Source organism: Cydia strobilella, chromosome 11 (assembly GCF_947568885.1).
Source record: "Cydia strobilella chromosome 11, ilCydStro3.1, whole genome shotgun sequence".
In the NCBI taxonomy this organism is placed as follows: Eukaryota; Metazoa; Arthropoda; class Insecta; order Lepidoptera; family Tortricidae; genus Cydia; species Cydia strobilella.
The window spans coordinates 8,020,549-8,044,580 of NC_086051.1; the positions used below are offsets into that span (position 1 = coordinate 8,020,549).

At 36.5% G+C, this 24,032-nt stretch overlaps 3 protein-coding genes across 10 annotated transcripts in view; 1 reads left to right on the top strand and 2 right to left on the bottom strand.

Annotated features, from left to right (window-relative positions):
- Positions 1-2,044: 2,044 nt before the first annotated feature.
- LOC134745446 (ATP-dependent RNA helicase p62) lies at positions 2,045-7,180 on the bottom strand. 2 transcript variants are annotated; one of them, XM_063679489.1, is made up of 6 exons: positions 7,114-7,178; positions 6,855-6,945; positions 4,277-5,305; positions 3,849-4,087; positions 2,946-3,124; positions 2,045-2,688 (listed from the first exon to the last, which is right to left on the bottom strand). In XM_063679489.1, coding segments are annotated over exons 2-6 (1,638 nt in total). In that variant the 5' UTR covers positions 6,857-6,945; positions 7,114-7,178; the 3' UTR covers positions 2,045-2,499. The 2 variants fall into 2 exon arrangements, 1 of the variants encoding a protein (XP_063535559.1); XR_010128181.1 differs by lacking the exon at positions 2,045-2,688 and adding an exon at positions 3,265-3,742 and having other exon boundaries at positions 2,983-3,124; positions 7,114-7,180.
- A 1,342-nt stretch (positions 7,181-8,522) lies between these two features.
- LOC134745450 (histone deacetylase HDAC1) lies at positions 8,523-21,010 on the top strand. Its single transcript, XM_063679491.1, has 11 exons — positions 8,523-8,695; positions 9,087-9,199; positions 9,400-9,517; positions 9,624-9,724; positions 11,994-12,237; positions 12,620-12,796; positions 13,582-13,684; positions 14,741-14,975; positions 15,830-15,919; positions 16,667-16,835; positions 18,122-21,010. Exons 1-11 carry the CDS (start codon positions 8,647-8,649, stop codon positions 18,196-18,198), a joined length of 1,476 nt encoding a protein of 491 aa, XP_063535561.1. The 5' UTR covers positions 8,523-8,646; the 3' UTR covers positions 18,199-21,010.
- An 81-nt stretch (positions 21,011-21,091) lies between these two features.
- LOC134745444 (F-actin-uncapping protein LRRC16A) overlaps positions 21,092-24,032 on the bottom strand; it is a 42,043-nt gene continuing 39,102 nt past the window's right edge. For all 7 annotated transcript variants that reach the window (XR_010128180.1, XR_010128179.1, XM_063679481.1 and 4 more), the window contains 2 exons: positions 23,771-23,803; positions 21,092-22,143 (listed from right to left, as the gene is read on the bottom strand). Coding sequence is in view for 5 of the 7 variants with exons in the window: in XM_063679481.1 (XP_063535551.1) it covers positions 22,124-22,143; positions 23,771-23,803 (53 nt within the window). In the remaining 2 variants the exon portion in view is untranslated. The remainder of the gene's footprint in view (positions 22,144-23,770; positions 23,804-24,032) is intronic.

A 24,032-nucleotide genomic window follows, 5' to 3' on the forward strand; every position in this document is an offset into this window, starting at 1 on the left:
TACCCCTCGTTTACCGTTATCTACGTGTTAAACGTACTATTCGGTATTCGGCCGAATACTATGTCATTATTCGTTATTCGGCCGAATATTCGTTGCATCTCTAGTTGAATGGATGATGGATGGTAAGATGCATGTGCCACAAGAGACCAGTTGACTTCCGGTTCGAACGCCATCTTGATAGTAGCCTCGTGATTAATTCCAGCCTCGTGATTAATTCCTTTGTTTTTTGCTCATTAATATTGTTTAAAGTGTAATATCGATAGCTTTATTATACAATAATCTAATGTGGTAGTGTGCAGTGAATGGAGAATTAATCTCAAAGCGTGTTTAACCACCATTTTGGAGTCAACGGCCGGTAGTCCACGTCCTTCTCGTAAAACCCAGCTATCGGTTTTACGACTTTTACGAGACAACTACAACAACCACCGAACAGCGTCGTGCTCTAAGAGCATTTATTTTGTTCCTACCCTTTTACGTGACATTGGCTACGGGCAACACCGCCCTAAAGTCCATCAAGGAAAGAAAAGAGACCAGTTTTTCCCTAGGTACCTACCTAGTCGGCTCATAAGTTCTGTCAGTGGCCTTTAAAATTTAAATTTGGAACTCCTAAAACAAAAACCGTTCTGCATTTGAATTTCGAATCTTTATTAAATATTTGAGTATAATTTTGCAATTTTCTGTTTTCTTCAACATGGAGTGGACGCTTAAAGATAGCCGTACCGCAATAATTGCACTATATCGTTGTGGTCACTCGCCGACTAAAATTTTTAAGCTACTTGAAAATTTAAAATTCTCTAAGATTTGTGTATCGTACCATAGAAAGATACAGTGAGGTCTCTAGTTTAAATGACAAGAAAAGAAGCGGTCGTCCGCGTACAGCTAGGACTCCAGCGGTTGTACAAGCAATTAGGGCACGCATTGCCAGAAATCCCGCTAGGAAACAAAAAGTTATGGCCCTCCAGATGGGTTTGAGCAAAAACACGGTGAAAAGAGTGCTTAATCAAGACCTGAGACTTCGTGCTTATAAACGAAAAACTGGCCATCTCAATGGTCGGCTTAAAGCTTTAAGGCTTAAAAGATCTAAAGCTTTATTGAAGAAGTACGCTAAAAATAAGCACCGTTGTATACTGTTTTCGGACGAGAAAATTTTTGACATAGAAGAAAACTGTGATAAACAAAATGATAGAGTGTACGCTCGCAATAGTAAAGAAGCGTCTAATAGCATTCCCCGTATTCAAAGAGGTCATCACCCTTCATCTGTGATGGTTTGGCTGGGAGTTTCTTACGCGGGCGTCACTAGTATGCATTTTTGTGAGAAAGGAGTAAAAACTAGTGCCAAAGTGTACCAAGACACGGTGTTGACTAATATTGTGAAACCACTATCCCATACGATGTTTCTAAACCAGCATTGGGTTTTCCAGCAGGACTGCTCCAGCCCATAAGGCAAAGTCTACACAAGCCTGGCTCGCCTCCAATAAAATCGACTTTATACGGCATGAAGATTGGCCCTCCTCTAGCCCAGATCTTAATCCTTTAGACTATAAAATATGGCAGTATTTAGAGGAAAAGGTGTGCTCAAAACCTCATGCAAATCTAGACTCGCTGAAAAAATCTCTTGCTACGGCAGTGGCCAATATCGAAAGTGGTGCGTGAATCCATTGACGACTGGCCACGAAGACTTCAAGCCTGTGTAGATAATTATGGCGCTCATTTTGAATAAATGTTATACATTTAGATTCTCTAGTTTATAAGCTTTCAAACGCTGTACAAATTATACGGAATAAACTTAAACTTTTGATTTTATTTGATACTATGTATATGACAGAACTTATGAGCCGACTAGGTATATTGCAACGCTCAAGATTTTTAACTATTATAGAATTCCTACTTAAAATTTGCACAGCCTAATCTATTTCCGATTGGACCATGTATCTCTGCTCTGCTTCTGTTCTTCAAATCCCTATGATGTTCACAGTGCGCAGTGCAGCAGCGTTTGATGATAACTTGCAGATTGATATGTTTTATATGTAAAATTGAAACGGGGTTTAAAATGAACGTCTTCATTCTTATCTCACATTTATTGACATTTAACATGGAACAGTATTGGAATGAAAATTTCTAATTATGAAGTTGAGCTGTTCAAAGTTGTAGTCAATAATTTAAGTCTAATAACAGCTCTCAGAAGTGACGAATCAAGTTTCACGGACACGGACACGGACAATTCGGTAATCAGAAATGTATTGTTTCAGTAACAAAACCTTTTAGCTAATCCTCACCAGAATCACAGCTTAAATTATCACAGTGCAAAAATAAAAATAATACAATTAAGTTAGGTTCAGATAATCAAGGTACATACATGTAGACCCACAAAATAAATAAACTCACTGATAATATATACCAGACAATCAGATATCCTACTTGCAATAAACATTACGCTTTCACACAAATAATTCCTATGAGGATTTGCTACTTATAAGCTATCTTAGATTTAGATTAAAATTAATAGTCATTAAACCGTCTGTGGCCACCGCCACCGCCTCCTTGTCCGTTTCTACCGAAGTTTGTACCGCGCTTGAATGAGCCACCGCCGCCACCACCGCGGCCACCTCCGAACCGGCTCCTGTTGTTCCATCCACCGCCACCGCCTCCACAGCGGTCGGCCATAGATTGCAATTGAGGACTGATTGTCTGTAAGCAAAAACAGATATTTCAGTATCATGTGAACCTGCAATTACGCTCTATAATTTTCATGAAAATGGAAAATGTCACAGCATCTGAGGATGGGATCCAGACTAATGTTGTGTGGACACCGAAGGCATGTAGCTGTCGTTTTATGTACCTCATACTTGCATTCATGTCACGCCAATAAGAGACGTACCCATGCCAAAGGTATGAGGAAAACTTGCTGCAACACTTTGTTTTTACAAAGTAATTAAGGTAATTACCTGATTGGCTTCCTGTAGTACAGAAACGAGATCCTTGGCTTGACGCGAGTTGGAAGGTGTGAAAAAGGCATATGATGTGCCTTTCGTCTTTGAACGGCCAGTTCTGCCTATCCGATGAATGTAGTCCTCAGAAGAGTTGGGGTAATCAAAGTTGATTACGTATTTAATCCCATCAACATCTATAAAACAAATTGGTTTAGACATCTTGAAATTATGTTATCAGTAAATCATTTCAGTACTGTCATTCAGGAAAATCCGAAAAAGCTTTTATGACAACCTTGTACATTTTAAGTAGGTAACTCATGGCTGTATTACTTACATGGATGAGTTACACAACAGCAATGTACAAAAATCCAGTAAACAGTTGCCTCTCACTCGGAACCCAGGAGTCTTGATAGGGCGTTCAATTTAAGACTTTCATAGATGTTCACATAGCCCAAAAACTCCGGCCGAAACAGAAAACCCTTGACCATTTGCAGATCATCTCAACTGGGGTCAAGTTTTTCAACAATGCACCATTATTTTTCGATCTTTGAATTAAAATACCACGTAGTGCATCACCAGGTTTTCATCAACTCTCAAGTGCATCCGCAATAATCACGGACATACCATCAAGCTTCCGGCCTCGGGTCCAATCGCAGTGAAAGGCACTACTGAGGCACCATAATAATGACGAGTTATTGCATTCTCAATGGAAATACCACTGCATCTGTCTTATCTACAAATCCAGTGCAGTAACATGCCATCTAATTTCAGGCAGTATTCAGATAGAACACAATAACATGCCGCCAGTGCCTCTGAAAGTATAAAACAAATGAAGGTTGAATTAAATTGTCATTTGAAGTTAGCTTGTGAATCCAATTTTAAGATTTCAATAACAGGAAATAAACTGAAGATTCTTACCAAGTCCTCTGGCAGCAACATCAGTTGCTACTAAAATACTGGCACGGCCTTGCTTGAACTGATATAAAACATCGTCTCTCTCTTGCTGTGTTTTATCTCCATGCATGCACACAGCTGGCCAGCCATAGCGCCTAATATTTCTAGTGATATTCTCGACTTTCCTCTTGGTCTCAACAAAAATAATGGTTTTCGCGCCAGGGTCCTGACTTTGTCCGATTTCTTGTAAAAGTACATTCAATCTAAAACATAATACATGACATTTAGAATTACGTCAAACAGACTGTACGGCAAAGAATACAAATAATAATATTCAGATCTTCTTAGAGGATAGTTTTGTTTTTCTAATCAGTACTGGTGGTCATACCAAAACATTCATCACTAAAAATTAAAAGTTGTAGTAAAAAGGATGGAAAAAGAAGATAACTCACTTGTTTTCCTTTTCATGTTCCTGGCATATATCTATGATCTGTAGAATGTTATGATTAGCAGAGAGCTGGAGTGAACCAATGTTGATCTGAACATAGTCTCCGAGATAGTCCTCGGCCAGCTTTTTCACTTCTTTAGGCCATGTGGCAGACCACATAAGGGTCTGTCTGTCTGGGCGAATTTGTTCAATGATCTTTCTAATCTGAGGTTCAAAACCCATGTCTAACATGCGGTCAGCTTCGTCCAAGACCAGGTAAGTGCATCTTTGAAGGTTGGTGGTTCCCTTTTCTAGGAAATCAATTAGTCTGCCAGGTGTGGCAATAACAATCTCCACGCCACGCTCCAAGTCGCGCGCTTGCTCTCTCTTAGGAGCACCACCAAACACGCAAGTGTTACGCACATATGAAGCATTTCCAAAATCATTGGCTACTTGTTGAATCTGCTGAGCCAACTCTCTTGTTGGAGCGAGAACCAGAGCAATGGGTCCATCACCACGTCTGAGGGGCTGTTGGTTGTTGATATGCACAATAGCAGGAAGAATGTAAGCCAGGGTCTTTCCAGATCCAGTTTGGGCGATACCAACCAGGTTATTTCCAGACATAGCAATCGGCCAGCCTTGAGCTTGGATAGGTGTTGGTTCTTTGTAGCCCATACCACTGATTCCCTTCATTACATAGTCTGGGAAATTGCCCTCCTCAAAACGTTGGATAGGGATAGGGACATCAAGTCCACTCACAGTTATTTCATGCTGACCCCTATATTCTTCTACTTCATAAGGGGACCGGCCAAGGACTGTCGGGTGTGGGTTGTAGAAGTTCTTGTTGAAAGGCTGCAACGTCATGGTGTCCCAGTTAGGGCGGCGCATGTTCTGGCCTCCAGTGAAGTCCTTCTTGCCGCCGCCTCCGAATCCACCGCCGCCGCCGCCGCCGAAGCGGCTGCCACCCCCACCGCCGCCGCCAAATTTGCTTCCACCGCCAGACCCATATTTGGAACCGCCGTTTCCACCACGGCTATTGCTCCAATTGCCGGACCTTGAAAGATATTAAATCTTGATTGAAGAGTTCCTTCTCAGAAATGTTCTAACATGGTAAATTATTTGATTAGATGAACAAAAAAATACATTTTAAAAGTTAAATTAATTCAAATAAATCATCAATAAATAGTATCACTCGTTCACAATGACGATAAGATTGATTGATTGATTGATTAAGTGTCTAGTGTGTGTGTAGTGTACTAGTGACATTACATACTCTTTAATTACCGCGTATCTACAATTCTGCATACAGGCTGATCCGAAGTATTAAATCGTAAATCATTCATTTCTGATAATCAGGGATCGGAAATTCGGATGCTTTTATACCTAAACTTCGGCCTCAGTACCTACACCGCGTTGTTGTTGAGTAGTATGGAGGCGGGGACTCAATTTTATTTTGCTAATAAATTTCCCGGGATTTCCCGGAATACCGGAAATTAGGATACATATACACATACGTATTAAAGTATTTTTATTACATATTTTAGTTGTTTCTTTTACAAAATGTGTGGATTGTTTAACTAACAGTACCTACACTATTCTTTAACATCAAACTAAATTTGTCAAGTTACATATTATTCTTATGAAAAATAATGGTACTAACGTTAGTATGTTTGTTTGTTAAATCACTAAATTAAAACAAATATATTCCATAATCAAAACAGGATACTTATTGCGCCCTTAAACGATTCAGCACGTTTTTTTGTTACACCCTACCAACGTGTAGGTATGTTAACAAAATTGCTGAAAATAGTCATTACCTAAATATTTTGACAGTTATCACTATGTATTTTCTGATGTTTTATACAATCCCGGAACTTAAACAATCATAATAATATTTTTAAGAAGCAGACTCCATACTTGCTGAGCTTTTTCCGGGAATTTGCTAATTTTATTGTAGGTATAAAAGCATCCGAATTCCCGATCCCTGCTGATAATACTGTGGCGTTTGGAATGAGTTTTTACATAGTTTAGAAATGCCCTAATCGACAGTATGGTTGACACGTCCTAAATACCTTTATGTCCAGAGGGTAGACACGTTGTATGCCTACGTGGGTGTATAGAACGTGACCGCGACACGTGCATGACGATTGACGTAGGACGTGTCTACTAAGAATTTTAAAATAAAACTAGTTTTAAGTACGAAGGACCAAATAATAATAATTCGTGTATGCGTAATTAATTACAATATAATTGAGAAATGTAGTTAATTACGGACAACGACAATTCTATGCACACCACGCAAGCGTAAAATTAACGATTGGCTTGGTAGAGACAAAATGGAGGGCGAAGCAACTTAATAAACGTACCTAGATCAAATTTGTCAGACACAATTCGTTCGATCTTATTTTCGAGTTTAATGGATACTTGTAATATTTCTAAATACGAATAGATTGACAAATTAATAAAAATCAAACACTAAACGGTAATAATTTAAGCCAATATTGATCGGATACTGCAGCATACGTCAATAATGACAAAACTTCAAAATAAACCAAAAAATAACACTACTAATGAACAAAGAAACACAATTAAATAATACTCACATTGTTAATAATGATTTTGGATTAAAGATGTTCTGAATAAATACAGATGTATTTTCCAATCCAATCTTAGCAGGGCGGGTGTAGAGACAACCTGAGGAGACGCCATTAGCGTTAGTTAGAACTTATTTTGGCAGATTATCACATATTACTTATAAATCACAATGATAATTTTCACGTTTTTTAGTTACATACACGTAATTAAAATAAAAGAAATAGCACTAAATAAAAAATGAATTAATAGCAACAAAACGCGTCTTACCTCAACCACTGCTTTTCAGAAAGAGAATGAGAAATATTCTTGTCTGTTCAATTGTTCATTCATTCAATATTGAGTGATGAATGGAATGAATGAAAAATATTTTATGTCTGAACCATAGATGGTAGGATCCTATAGACGAGCTATACGCGTGCGCCAGTGAGAGACAGAACTTACGTAATGCGACAAAATTAAAAACACGTTTTAACATTCCTGACAACATAACATACGTAAGGTCTGAGGGACCGAAATGTGTGATGTACTTACCCTAGATTTGGCTGTTTACTTTCTTTTAACTTTGTTAATTAAGTATGATGTTTTATGGGGCGATATATTCGTTCACTCGAAAAAGCCCTTTAATAAAGAATTAAAAAAAAATACCTACGTAATTTGGTCGCGTTATTTGTTGCCCACCATAAACCTACAAAATTCACAATAGGGAATAAAAAAAAGGTGAAACTGTAACAAAGACAAACAATAATAGCGCTTTCTCTGCTATTCCTACTGAAAGTTCTATAAGTGCATTTCGTACGGTCATCTGGCCCCTTCCCCATTTTATCTCTATATTATTGTACTTACCTCTATGGTCAGAACGAATGACTAGAGAACGAATGAAATGAATTGAAATGGTCCGTATGCGTAATGTTGCCTCCATACTACACTAACCTTATAATAAAAAGATCAACAACATTTTATTAGAAATCCAAAAGTTTTAATAATAAGTATTAAATCTATATATTGTATATACAGATGTCAATCACAATGAAAAAATCAAGGATGATCAACTCTGGTCAACGTGGGACTCGAACCCACATCCTTGGATTGCCGGTCCAATGCGTTACCAATTGCGCATTTTCATTGTGATTGACATCTGTATATACAATTTATAGATTGTAATCATGGAGACTGTATAAAGGAGCCAAATCTCTATGTATGAAAAGTGTCCATCAAAAAACAGTAATTAGGCGGCGCCACATACACCGAAATACTACCAAAAACAACCTACGTAATTTGGTCGGGTTATTTGTTGCCTTATATGGTTCATGTTATATTCATGTCCCAGAGTCTAACTAGCGCCACCGGAGAGATTAGGAACTATTATTTAAAGCTTAACGCGGTCACTTTTACAACAATTCTGCCATAAGAGATTGCGATCCTTTCTATACCATCCATAGATATATTGAACGACTGAGTGAATTGCAGAGCAGAGACCGAGTGTGTTGATTCGTTCAGTCACCGAGCTCTGAGGGCCTACCGCGAACTACGTTCGACCTGTTGCCTCCCTGTACACTTACGTACGAATTTACAAGTGCGACAGAGAGGCAACAGGTCGAACGTGGTTCGCGGTAGCCCCGCTTAGCTACACTGAGAGTGAGTGTGTGAGTGAGTGAGTGAATGAAATAGAGGAAGCTGGGTCGCTGTGCTGCTTGTAGTGCTTGTGTGGAGCTGTTTTCGATAGTTTTGTGATTGTGTTACGTGTAAAAGTTATAAATTAATATCATAATTGTGTTTTAGTTACTCAATTTTTGTTAGAAAATGGCAATGCAACCACATAGCAAGAAGAGAGTGTGCTATTACTATGATAGTAAGTATAAGCAAGTTAGTAACCCGCCACAAGAGGCTTTCGATTTTCTTACCATGTTTTCCATTATTTCCAATTACTGCTTATTTTTATTATAACTTTCCGGTATGAAAAGCTTGTTTACTCACTATTATTGTTGGTTAACGCATAATGTGAGATGTAGGATGTTCATCTTTTTACTTTTATTGAATTGTGTGTCATAGCATTTCAAAGCGTCTGTACCTCGATCTGAGCCATGATTGGTCCGATTGGTTTTGTTCGCGCCTTCATCTGTATACTACAGACTATAATGTGTCAAGCCGTTAAATGAACTGAGTAACATGTTGATAGAAAGTTGAAATTGTTACCATTGAATACTGATTGACTGAATATTGATTGTTTGTTTTAATTACAGGCGATATTGGTAACTACTACTATGGGCAGGGCCACCCCATGAAGCCGCACCGCATACGTATGACTCATAATTTATTGTTGAATTATGGATTGTATAGGAAAATGGAAATCTATGTAAGTTAATACAAATTCAAAGTTAGGCATATAATCATTATAATTATGCACATAATTATTAAAAACTTAATTAATAAATTACTTCTTTTTAATATTTTATCCTTGTCTAGTGCCCATAAAACAAGGTTTTATTGTTTACAGCCAGACTAGAATGATTTGTGAAAGATTGTCCTATAATATTAACATATATTTATCCTCAGAGGCCGCATAAAGCAACTGCAGATGAAATGACCAAGTTCCACTCGGATGATTATATCAGATTCCTTCGGTCAATTCGGCCAGATAATATGTCTGAATACAACAAACAGATGCAAAGATGTAAGTTTATTTACTTCCACCAATTTCAGTTTTATTTTCTTAAATACAACTGTTTTTATTTTTATCAAAAAAGGCTTACATGTTCTAAATAAGTTTTTATTTGCAGTTAATGTTGGAGAAGATTGCCCAGTATTTGATGGACTATACGAGTTTTGCCAACTATCAGCGGGAGGTTCTGTAGCTGCTGCAGTCAAGTTAAATAAACAGGTAATTTTTTTTAATAACCATTGTTTGTGTGTACAAACCAGTAACAAATTACCTAACATAAAATAAATAAATAAAATAAAAATAGCCTTTATTTCTACTATTACATAATAATTAGGGTTTGCTCCCGGTACTGAGTTTGTATGGCGAGAACCGGGAATTCCCGGTTCTTGCCATACAAACTCAGTACCGGGAGCAAACCCTAATAATAATATATTTAATCAGTTCGAGAAAGTTTATTCAGGTTATAGTTATAGTAGTCGCCTCTGTGGCGTAGGCCTCCCCTAAACAAATTTCTAATGTCACCTTAATTTTAAAAAAACTTATCATTATCAATTTACCAATCATCACACTCAAGGGGGCATTTGCAAGCATTACTAGCGTGCCCGCAAAATGCCCCCTTTAATGCGTTGTATAATCATTATTATCACATGGCATCTGTGAAAGACATTCACTGCATAGACAGAAGACTACAGTATAATTTATTAAGCAATGCCATTAAACAGAATAACTGGCATTAAACCTTGTTTTTTATGTCCTTGATATAGGAAATATTATGTGCACCAATAGGGTAATAAAACAATCTTGATCCCAGTTACTTTTTTACATTTTAATTTTTAAGTTTGAAAATTCCAATTTTTTAATGAGGGCTATTGTTTTTATGCTCACCAGTTGGCGCCACTGTAGATGTAGGTCCAGAAAACCAGATCACAAAATTCTATGCTTATTTTTATAAAATCCATACATTCTAATATACACAAAAGTATTTGAACGTCTAAATGTGTAATTTTACAACCTGTTTTATTTTGCATATATTTTAGTTGGCACTTTTTTTAAACCAGTAACATTTATTGAGCTATATCTATTGTTTACCATGATTTATCAAAGATGGATAGAGATTTACAACAATTATGAATAAGGAGTGAAAATTCCTGATAAAAAAGCTTGAAACCCCCCAATCTATGCATTTGACATTTTGCAAGACCTCCATCTACACCAGCGCCCCTAGCGGCGAAAATAAACGCGGTAGCCCTTATTCGTAGTCTTTTTATTTAAAAAAGTTAATGATTTATGTAAAGAAACATTAATTTCAAGGGAAATACGATTTGTGTCGAAAAAAAGGTTCATTTACAAGTGTCGATAAGTAACGTGTCGATATTATCTCAGAAACACGAAGTCTCATGACTAGTTATTCCCGCTGTAATATATGGATGGGACGTGCGGCAAAGCACTTCAAACCTCTTTTTAACCGACTTCAAGATTTCAATTTTTTTTTTTTTGTTAATGGTTGTTACTCCATAACTCCGTCATGTCTGGACCGATTTTGAAAATTCTTTTTTTGCTTGTAAGTATAGTATACATACAAATTGGTCCCGTTTTTGTCAAAACGCAGTTCTGATGTTGGGATCCATGAGGAATCGAGGGAACTCCTCAAATGTTAAAAGCATACATATAGTGATATTAGTATTTTCATCAACAAATCCAGCATTTATATAAAAAAGTGACATTTGATGAAGTGGAACTGCTAATGATGATCAGAATGGAACTCTTCAACAACACATAGTTCATGTTTGGTGATTTATTCTCTTCGTTATGGACCCAGACCCAAACTTGGACCTGGACTTTTTTTTAACTGCAATCCTCACAGAACCGAACTGCTATGAGAAAAGTGGGTTAGGTTAGGTTAGAACTATGACCCTTACAAAAACGAAATGCTATCAGAACATTGGGTTAGGTTAGGTTAGAACTGTGACCCTTAGAAACGAAATGCTACTAGAAAAGTGGGTGGTTTTACCTCCTTTTAGTTAGGCAAAAGATGCTGTCTTTTTTATTTCATTGGGAGTGCACCTTCAACAATAAGTAACCTTTCAACGCCATCCCCCATTGAAGTCGGTTTTTTTTCTTAAAAATTATGTCCTTTTGTATTCGTAAAGAAAATGGCTTATGACCAATCGGTGCAAATTGTATTTTCAACTATACTAAGTGTAAGTATGGGTAGGTGGTTGACATGCCTTAATAAACACTTCTGCTTTTACAATTTGAATGATTAGTAAGCAAGGTACACAGTAAATGAGTTAAAAACTGTATGCATTTGGACTTTTTGTGTGACTGAAATCAACTGTGTAACGGTTATTCTATGTTAATCTTTTTTAGTCAAGACATTTACTTTATCATAGACGAAAATTGAGGAGTCTTTTCAAAAGGGCTTATTTCTGCATGAACACCTAATACCAATAATATATGGGTAATTAACCTTAAATAAATTCCACAGGCATCAGAAATCTGTATCAACTGGGGCGGTGGTCTCCATCATGCCAAAAAATCAGAAGCATCTGGATTCTGTTACGTGAATGACATAGTCTTGGGCATCCTGGAACTACTCAAGTACCACCAGAGGGTTCTGTACATAGACATTGATGTACACCATGGAGATGGAGTTGAAGAGGCGTTTTACACCACAGACAGAGTTATGACTGTGTCTTTCCATAAGTATGGAGAGTACTTCCCTGGCACAGGTACTATATTTTTTATATGGATGACGATTCTAGAATGAAAAAGTTGGTGTCATTATGATACCAATGTTTAAAATTGACTAAATAGGTGACTCCAAAAATGTGGTAATTTAAAGTTCTAAGGGCCTATTTCCAAATTGATAAATGTTTAGTGCAAGTTCGTACATTTGCTACTAAACACAAGAGCAAATGTATGAACTCACACTAAACACTAATCAATGTCTAAACAGGCCCCTGACTTATTAATTCCTAATTCAAACCGTTATCACTTGGTTTAACAAAAAGCTCATACTATTTGTGATTTTGTATGTAAAAACACTAATAATATTAGTCTGTATTTTATTGTGCAATCCGGCCCTGCTCGTAACTTTTTTTTTTTTTTTAGGTGATCTACGTGATATTGGAGCTGGCAAAGGAAAATACTATGCAGTGAACATCCCACTCCGAGATGGCATGGATGATGAGTCTTATGAATCAATCTTTGTTCCAATCATCTCCAAAGTCATGGAGACTTTCCAACCGAGTGCTGTAGTGCTGCAGTGTGGTGCTGACTCTTTAACAGGTAACTGAATTTGTTTCAAAAACCGGCCAAGTGCGAGTCGGACTCGCGCACGAAGGGTTCCGTACCATTACGCAAAAAAAAAACGGCAAAAAATCACGTTTGTTGTATGGGAGCCCCACTTAAAAAAAATTTTTATTCTATTTTTAGTATTTGTTGTTATAGCGGCAACAGAAATACATCATCTGTGAAAATTTCAACTGTCTAGCTATCACGGTTCGTGAGATACAGCCTGGTGACAGACGGACAGACAGACAGCGGAGTCTTAGTAATAGGGTCCCGTTTTTACCCTTTGGGTACGGATACGACACGACGTTGAGTTTTTCCTTTATTTGATCCATGTACGCTCTCCTTGGTCTTCCCTTCTTCCTCCTTGCTTCATCTTACCCTTCTATGATGTTTAGGAGAGAGTTTGTTAAGAACTATAGATAATAGAAAAGATGCTTGAGCACCTGATACGACACTACAAATTTATCAAAAATGACAAATACTTTCATAATCCTTTATCAATGAAACACAAGTCACAACAATATTCTCAGTTCTTACTACAACATACAGGATGATTTTTCAATGAATGAATGTATAGATCAGACATACTGAACTTTTTATTAGGGCCTGCAAAATGATGCTTGTTTTTTTTAAGGTACAAAATTTTTTCAGAAATTTCAGGGGGTTGGTACTGTTTTAAAAATCGTTAACAAAATTATGATCAGCACACAATCAAACGACAGGTGTTAAAAAAGCGCCAAATATAGGCAACCAAAATAATTTACATGTTGACTATTTAGGTGACCGACTGGGGTGTTTCAACTTGACGGTGCGAGGGCACGGGCGGTGTGTGGAGTTAGTGAAGAGATTCGGACTCCCATTCCTTCTAGTTGGCGGTGGAGGGTAAGTTTTTCACCAACCGATATAATACACATGCTAGGAAGAGAGAGGTGAGAAGTTTTGATAGAATGCACCTCTTTCCCTGAACTATGTTTATATTTTCTTTGAATTAGGATGTCTATTAATCTAGTGTTTTAGACGATCAGTTGTATGTACCGTTATAAACTATTAACATTATGTGAGAATAAGAAGTAAGTATTAGCTACTTCTGCTGGTCATATGGCAAGGCTCAACAACGAGAGGTGGACAGGAAAGGTGACCAAATGGAAAGGGCCCCAGGGCTGTAGAAAGATAGAACATCCACTTGTCATGTGGCAGGACGAAATTGCTGCTATATAAAGTCAGATCGAAACAGCTGGAGGAGGCTTTTACCCTGAAACTTTTATTTTTTTTCTACAGCAAAAAAATAAAAGTTAAATTCAAAAAATTATGTACTTATTACAAATATAGTAGTAGTAATAGTAGTAAATCACTTTATTGTACAAAACAAAAATTGTTAACATGAAATTCATAAAGCCAAAGCTTTTTCAAATTAACTTTGAGTGATGCTACAGACCGGAACTGTTTGAATATAATTTCTGTGTAGAATTAACAAAGCTCTAATAAATAAATAAATTAGCTACTTCTGACTTCCATTCTTTTTATTCTAGGTTTTCTGTTCCAGTAATATATGTATAGATAGGGGTTTTCAGAATAAATGGTACCATTTACTTTTTTTTTTAAACCATTAACTTTTGTGTTATTTAGACTCAGAATCACGAGTACTATTGAATGAGACAAAGAAAATAGTGTCCCCAGTTTTTCATACAAATTTTGGGTGTCCGTTTTGTAACGTATTTGTACGTACACAAAATGAATGTGAAAATGCACTACAAAACTGTAATTTTTTTAGGAATTTTTTTGTTTCTTTTTAAATTGATGGTCCTTGAGATTCTGAGTAGAAATAACCCAAAAGTTGATGGATTTTCGAAAAAAAAAATTGGTACACTATTAAGTGAAAATGCCCAGATAGCAATTTAAGAATATTAGTGTAAGTTATAGCGCTTCTTTTTATTGCAGTTACACAATTCGTAACGTATCTCGCTGCTGGACTTACGAGACGTCGGTTGCGCTCGGCGTAGAGATCGCGAACGAGCTGCCCTACAACGACTACTTCGAGTACTTCGGGCCAGACTTCAAACTCCACATATCACCGAGCAACATGTCTAATCAGAACACGCCAGAGTACCTGGAGAAGATCAAGAATCGACTGTTTGAAAATCTAAGGATGTTACCACACGCGCCTGGTGTACAGGTACATTTACGCACTGGCTTGAACATATTTTGCCGAATGTTTATTTTATCGGTCAAATAGTCAATGGAGTTTGATTCAATACTCAGCAAAATCATTAATCATGCCATTTCAAGTCTAAACAATATTTTAATATTATGAACTTTCAATGTTTTTTGGGTGAACAGGGGATATTACTGCAATGTTCTGCCACCAGAGTGCAGGACTAGCCTTTTTAGTAAACCATAGAGTAACTTATACATACTGTACCTTTAACAGGTTTTTGACAAGTTTTCAGAGATAATAAAATATGACATTGATGCATCAAGGCGGTTTGCTTACAGAGGACCTACCGGGAAACGCGAATCCGAAAAATTTGCTATTTGCCTCTTTATCGCTCGAATATGCAAGAGTTACAGGATGTTAGATAAAGAAATTTTCTTGTTTCACGATAGACCCTCAGATTGTGGTAGTGGCGCCCTGGCGCCCCCTACGCAGAGTTTCGCGTAAGATTCCCTATATTGCAATTTTTTTTACATAGTTAAGGAGCTGTAATTAGTCTTAAGTTAATTGACTCCATTGTGTTACGACAATTAAGAAGTTTCTATTTCAATTACACGCATGAAACTGTGTTGGCGTATGCTATAAATAAACTCATGTGTGTATGAATTAAGTACAATGAATACAATACAATTTACATGGTTAATTTTCGTAAAACAATGAAATCATATCTTAAGATTAATTGAAGTTCGTTAACTATGCTTAACTACGTATATATATATTTTTGCATTTCATCCTTATAATTTATGTATCACACGCTGCTATTCCTTCATTATATTGTACTAAACCTAATTTCAAAAAATATTATCTTGTTTAAGGTTCAAGCAATACCAGAAGATGCTGTAAATGATGAATCAGAAGACGAAGACAAGGTTGACAAGGACGAAAGATTGCCACAAAGTGATAAGGTACACAAATTCTCGATTTTTTTTGTTGATAAAAAAAAGAAAGGGTACTCTGTTCAAAATGCAGAGCTATCACGATGTTATATGTAGGTAGATAGTTTTAAATGTGGAAATACCTGATAACTGGAACTAATAACAAAACCTAATTGTGTATCACTATACTTACTGACTTTTTTACTATTGTTAAAATAAGAGCTGTATGGCCGGTTCTTGGCCAGATTTCGGAAAGAGAACTTGCTGGTGCAAAAATGATAGAATTTAAGCTTGTTAAATTCCTGACATCTGGGGGCCTAGCCAAGATGACATTCGTTTGCGCTACGACAACGAAACGCTCTCTGTCTCTATCATTCTTCCGTATTAGTGCGATAGAGACATAATTACCTATAGCGTTTCGATTGCCATCTCGACTAGACCCCCTGGTATGTATACCTACCCGAAACGGATCGGTACGGTAGGTAGGTCTTTAGGGCCCAGGAAGGCCCTTCTGTGAATAATTTGTTAAAATATTCTAAAGTGCATTTTAATGGATTTTAGTGCCTATACGTTCGTGATATTTTTCTATCGAGCGAAAGTCAAAAACTCAGGATTCAAATCGATACAGGCCCTCGAGGTAGGGCTCAAGATCGCTAATTAAATTGACGGCAGCCGTATTGTGATCCAAAAAAAGCGTTACGACTTTAAAGACTCCGTTTTCTGAACCTTAACGTACACCTTAACAACAAAATCAGTCACGTTTACTCGTACTTGCAGGACAAACGCATCACCGGGGACGGCGAGTTATCCGACTCGGAGGACGAGGGCGAGGGCGGGCGCCGCGACAACCGCTCGTACCGCACCGCGCACTCCGCGCACTCCGCGCAGCCGCGCAAGCGCCCGCGCCTCGACAAGGAGCCCGGCCCGCTCAAGGACGAACTCAAACGTGAGTGCTGACACTGCTGACTACTGACTACTTCATCCCTCCCTATCCGTATGCACGCCGCACGCCCTACACGCGGCGGGTAAAAAATAAGTGCATTCCCGTTGCCAGAGAGGTTTTGGGATTATACCTACTGAGCAACTTTTACTATGGGACCAACCCCGAAATCGCGAAAAAAAATTTGGCTGTTTCATACATTTTGGCTGGTCCATTTTCTATGAGGGTAATTTTTTTTCGCGATTTCGTAAGTTGCTCAGTATGATCCGTAAACCTCCCTGGGCAACGGGAATGCACTTATTTTTTAACCGCCCTATATATCGGAGTGGCCGAGGTGCTCACAAATACATATCTGAACGCGCACTAGGGCCTCGACAATAGAGGCGTGTTCAGATATTTGTGAGCACTTCTCTCCAGATATCTGATGGCGACTGTACAAGAAGGTTTTGGGCCATAGTTCCACACTAACTTTCCCGTACCGTAACCCACACTTTACACATCTTTTAATTTCTTAACAGCAATGAGAATATATAGGATAGAGGGGTACTGTCATAGTAAATTTTGTAGGCACAGGAAATTCACTGCCATCTATCGACACACAATTAAAAGTAAAAAAAAATGAAGATGGTTAAAGTACCATAATATGTAGTTATATATGGATAATTTTATTTTATTTGCATTAAATATTTTTATGATTTTGACCCATGTTCTTTCACTCATATGCGTTAAAATTGTTAAATAACAATCTATCACGGAGTTATATCTATCTTAGCTTAACAGTAATGTAGAGGATTCCTCATGTTTTCCTTCTCTGTAGATGATGATTTTTTCGTACATAAGTTCAAGTTAAGAAAGGTATTGGTACAAGATGAGTTCAAACAACGACCTCTGGTTTAGAAGCCGACTCTTGAGAATTTGCTACAAGAATAACTTGTTTACAGTAAATAGTATTCAAACTAGTGGGCGCATATACATTCTGATAGTAACTACTGAGGAAAAAAAATCTTAGTTGTCCCAAGTGGCCCTACTTGCTTTGGTGGTAACTAGTGTGATTATAATTCTTTTCTTTTTCTCAGTTACCACTGGGAACAGTGAGAAAAAATCTCGGGTGTTACCTCTGGTAACAACTTGGTGGTAATTAGTGGGAATAATCCGCATAGATTACCATCCTCTTCAACGCTAAGGTCAGATCCGCTTGTGGGAAAAAGTGTTATATCGACAACTTATTCTAACAGGAAAAAAAAAAAACAGGTAAAAATATATGTTTATAAATTGTTATTATTTTGTTTCAGCTGAAGATTCAAAGGATGACCTAAAGAATTTAAGCACAGTGGAGGAACCAAAGAAAGAAGTCCCGCCCAACCCCTGATGCGAGCGGCAGGGCCACGTTAAGATTAGCCTTAGTTCATTACGATATGAGAGCGATATATCGTGAAATTTTACTCACCCAGTATATCTGACTGCCTTCATTGTGTGTAATGATATGCAGGTAAGGCTCTCAGATATTTTGGCAAGTAATAAATAAAATAAGGATTTTTTGTGAAAAGGGAATTCAATCGGGCCAGGCACATCAATCCGAGCTTTTTGGTGCACAAAATAAGTGCCTACATTAATTTATAGGCAAAAATAGGTCGGTGAAACTTCATAATGATGAAATACCGAAATCTAGATGCTTCCGAACCGAACTTAGCAATACAAGTTTGCTAACAAATTCGTTAAACTCGATCAAGAAGTCGAAAAGACAGACAAGAGATCTCGAATTAAAGTGTTAAGCGAGGTTTAGACTAGCAAGAACTTGCATGCAATTTACGTTACATTGCGGTATCTGATCTCACTTTTGAATGCAGTTCACCTTTTAGTCGGCAATGTAACGTAAATTGCATGCAAGTTCTTGCTAGTCTAAACCTTACTTAAGAATTCTCTGAATCTTAGAGGATTGTTTTCTGTAGAATAGATTTTGTATTACATAGTTATGTAATGTATTTGTATTTTGTATATTTTAACAGAGTGAATAGTTATAATAGGGAGCACACAAAAAAGTTCTGCTAAATTAGCAGTTTGGTTACATAATATTAGTGATCCTTCAACCTATATTTTGTATGGATTGTCTAGTAACTCAGAAAATGCCATCTGACATCAACAATAATTTTATTTGATGTGATCACTATTATAATTCTCTACTCTATAATTTTACCAAACTGATAAAGAAATAAAAGAAAGCAATAATTTAGATAGCATCCAACAACCATACATATAATTTAAAGATATTATTTTCGGACCAATACCCAATAAATAAGCCAAAAAACAATTTATTCAATATTCTTTTATAAGAATTAAAGGTTGCAAATTTTACACAGGAAAAGAGAATAATAAATCTAAAAATAATTCCTTATAATTGTATTTTTTTTTTCCTTTTCTAGTCCAAATGACGTCAAAGAGATTTGTTCATGTGACAGGTTATATTTTTAAAGTTGAATGCAGACACACGGCGCAAGCGGGTGTGAGCGTGACTGTGACTAAGCGTGCCCGCTGCGGTGTGAATGCTCGGCGGCGGGTCCTACGTGGTCCATTTTAGGCCGGGCTCGTGCGCGCGTTTTATCTACCTTGAGATTTTAGTTTATTACAACTAAAATCTCACGCCCGCTCAGACCCTCGCACGCCCGCTCCCGCCTTGTGTGCGTTAAGCTTGAAGTGGTGTAAAAAAATATACCTTCATTTTATACTACTGAGTTGATAGTACTGATTGTTACTCAAGAGCAGTTTTTGAATATACTGCTGTAGCAATGCAGATTTCGTACTTTTACACGCCATACCTTGTTGCTGAGGTACACAAAATATGAAAGGATCTAAATTTCAAAAAAATATTCGTAGTGGCTAGATTTTATTATTGGATGATTAAATGGGCGTCGCGTGTCGATCCTGTAAAGTTCAGATGTCGTTCTCAGGAAATATGTATGTCGCCGTCTCATTATCACCACGTTGTTCATACATTTTATGTAATAGTCGTGGCAAAGAGGCAGACATATTTTCTGAGATAGGCCATTTTTTATTCCGTCTATTTTTAGCGCCTGACAATCGAAAGAGCATTAGTTGAATTTTCTGTACCTAATAAAATGTCTCTAACACTAAACTAAGGAAGTGTTTGAATTACTTTATGAATTTTCGCTAGTGGTATCTTCGTAAATACTGTAAGTTCTAATTTAATTTATAGTTATTTTTAAAGATGAAGCATTTAGACTGAAATCGCTTATTTGTGTGCATCTTATAAAGATAAATAAGCTTTTATTTTTCTACAATAAACGATTACCTACAGTCACAGTGAGAGTAGGTAGTTAACGATATCGATTTTATCAATTGGCGTAAATTTGCTCTTCCGGCATTCTATTGTTTACTTATCTAAAACAATCTTACGACTAGTTACACAAAACTACCTGCATTACATACATAAAACATGCATTAAGAAGAAGTAATGGCACAACGAAGAATTTGTGTAACTAGTTGAGAGTGCTGATGCATATAATATAAATAAAATTGTTAGTGTAAATGTATTTGAACTGCTTGTAAATCAGATGCAATGCAATCACTTTTAGGTAGGGTAATTGTCCGTATTTGTGGTTGATTTGTTGTAATCTAAAAATACACGACTACCCTTAGCCCTTTCAACGCCATTTTTCATACAAAAATGTCTCCTACGTTAACAGGTTTCCTAAAAATGCGGTAACATGAATCTTTATTTAAATGTATGAAGGTCGTTTTGACAGCATACGCCATGTGTAGTTCCACGAACTCTTAGCACTGTGGGCATATTTTGTAACGTTTTTAGTTTCCTCGGCGTTGAGAGGGTTAATCTATTTTACAGTACATATGGTGCTACTTTACCGCACTAGTGCGATAATTGGCATATTACGTAACTATGTCGAAAATTTACTGTAAAACATTGTTCGATACATGTGCGAATAGGTAATTCGCAACTCGTGTCGATTTAAAACACTGCCTTCGGTCGTGTTTTAATTTCCTATTTTCGCACTTGTATCGTAATGTACTATTAAACTGTCAAATTAGTCATGCAGTCAACAAAATCATTAGTAGTTTTTATTATTTGTAAATTTCAAGTAAGCAGGTTACAGTTCAACGTTATTATATTTTCTATTGTTAAATAAATTGCTTCAAAATTTGTCATCCATCGTAGTTTCTTTTATAAATCCATTTCATATTTCATAGGGATGATGATGATGGGAAATGGGTAAAGAAAGAAGTTCATTTCTTTGAATATTATATGTAATTGTAAACAGATTATCACAACGCTCTAGACATAAAATTGCACCATAAAATAAAAGTACCTTCAAATCAGTCTGGTACCAAAGAGCTGGATAAAACCATCAAATAATTGGAATGAATATAAAAATACTATCAAATAATTTAGCAATATACATCTACATAGTTTTCATCCGTTTTTTACATACATACAAATAAAGATTAAATGAATGTAATTGATGTTATAAGTAGTTATTCTAATGAACACTTAAAATGTAAGGGGCGATCTCTACGTTTACCAAATCATCGTAAAATTGAACCTTTACATCACTCCAAGTCTACTTAGTCTTAAAATTACCTCACGTTTTGAACTTTATTTTAAAAATCACACTTGTTCATAATTTTTAAAATACTTGACTGCTACTTTACATTATAAAAAGGAATGTAAAATTGGAAGATAACTATTTATATCGTGAAATCGATTGGAAGTCTCAATATATTCTACAATTTGTAATACGAACGTTTTATAAAGTAAATTGTGCGTAATTGTAGGCCTTTTAAACGTGACTAGGCAAGACCAATTTCATACCTTTATACCGATTTTCTCTTTACATAAACAAAAATCCATAACAAAACTGATAATAACAATCAATAAAATGTATAAATTAAGCATGACTATAATATATTAGTAAACTAAAAGCGTAATACTAACTCAAATCACAGTAAATATAAATGGTTATTCACTTTTCAAGATACTATTATTATAATCTTATTATATTTGAAAGAATAATTATCTTTTGTCATTTCATTAGTTCACAAATGCCTGTTAAATTGCATAAGTATCCTATAATAGATGGCGATCAGTTAGTTCGTACAATTATAATGACTATTCAGTAGCTAGAGTCTAAAATGTTATTATTCTAACTGGCACAATAGTGAGCATCCGAGAATATAATCCGTGTGTCTGCAATATCTGGACATTGAACCCTGCTCAACTTATCACGTAAAATTAACTCATCGCACCGCGATGCGCGTCGCTTTTAGGCTTCGGCTCCTTCTTCTGAAAAAAAAAAACCGGATTAAATATAATCCCAGATATCAGATATAGATTACATCAGGCTGACTAAACAGGTAAAATGCTACAGAGGGCATAGGCCCTCGATAGCGCGACCATTTAAAAACGGAATTTCGTAATCTGCCTCTCTATTCCACTTGAATAAAACAAGATTAGTAGCAGCGTTAATAAGTCAGGGTGTCCACTTTCTGGAAAGTCAGGAAGAAATGATGGTCATGGAAAGTCGGGGAATTTCAAGAGAGGTCAGGGAAAAATGAGAAAAAGTTCAAGGTATAAAAGGTAGGTAAAAAACCGGATCATATTATCTATGCGAAAACCGCGGCATTCGGTGTCGCTTTTAACCAATTGTTCATGTTTGAGCTTTACTCACAAATTGAGTAATTGATAACGAAAAATTTCGCGCTCGCGTTTAAGTTGCCTTTGTTAATAGTTAGTGAGTGTTGTTTTGTTTTGTTATTACCCTATATCGTGTTTGCTTGACTGGACAGATGGGTAGTGCTTTTAACACATGCAAAATATTTGGCTTTCGAGCTATCCAACTTCGATGTGGTTCGGCGTTTGGTCTTGCGGTCGGACTATCGCCGGTTAGGGCGGTTAAGCTCGCAGAATATTGAATTATTGAGAAGTTCAAATTCACGGCACTCACGGAGCGTAGCTTTTAGTCTCACTGTTTTGCTGGGGGTAGGTAGAAAGCAGGCTCTTAGCTTTGGCCTTCAACCGGAAATTGGCATTAAGCCTAAAAGCCCGGTACTATTAAATTAACCACTATTTAACTGAAAATTTTCGGAAAATTATCCGATTTAGGGTATACAATCGCGTTTTTGATCTTAACTTAATAAATATCCTCTTACAAAAGCTCGCCCAGTGCCAATGTAATTCAGCTACTCAACACGGAGTGGCGTTGTAATTAATTATTAATTTGTTGTATGAAATTACAAGCAAATATCAGCCTTCGTGAATTAAGTATTGTAAAAGACCATGAACTCTATGTACTAGAAAAAGTAGAATTTTACTAATGCTGTAATTCTGTAATGCGACATGCTAAAGACGGACCAAAAAAAAAAGAAGGCGATAGAATAAAAGTTTCACTCTAAAAATTCAAGCCCCCCAATACTTTGATAACTGAAATAGATGGCACTGTGGACAACCAGAGTTATCGCATAGTGTACGGAGCCGTACAGCGGCATCTACGTTAGCTGTCAAATTATTCTTTGCTTTACCCAAATTATACAATAAATTAATCTTTGGTGATAGAGAGGCATATAACGAAATCTTGACATTCGATGTTTGCGATAGCACGCCTTAGTCTCTACCTCTAGATACCATGGGTACAAAATAAATCTACCAATACTGATTCTATCTAATCATATATGAATATAATGATATGAATCTATCTAATCATACCAAATACTGATTTGATTTAGAAAATAATTTTGACCGCTATCTTGTAATTATAAACATTCTTCATAAATTCACACAAATTTTCATAATCACACACACCTTAACGTCTCTAAATTGCGACTATCATAAAAAGCGCATTGCCGTCACCTTAAAATACAAACATAATGGAAAAAAACATTAAATTAACGATAACTAGTATTATTGAACTTACCTGGAGTAATCGGATGATCTCGTAGCATTGAACCTGTAATTATAAAAGTTTATGCTTAATAAAATTCACATTTAGCATGATATACCCGTGCTAAGAACATGCAAAATGAAATAAATTGTAAAGCTACTTTTGACTTTAACTAGAGAATTACTTTTAAAACTATTATCTACTGTCTACTCAAAACTTGATTGATGCGTACTATAGTAATGTCTGTGTTCAAAAAGTGGTGTATCTATTCAAAGTAAACACGTGAATAAGGTAA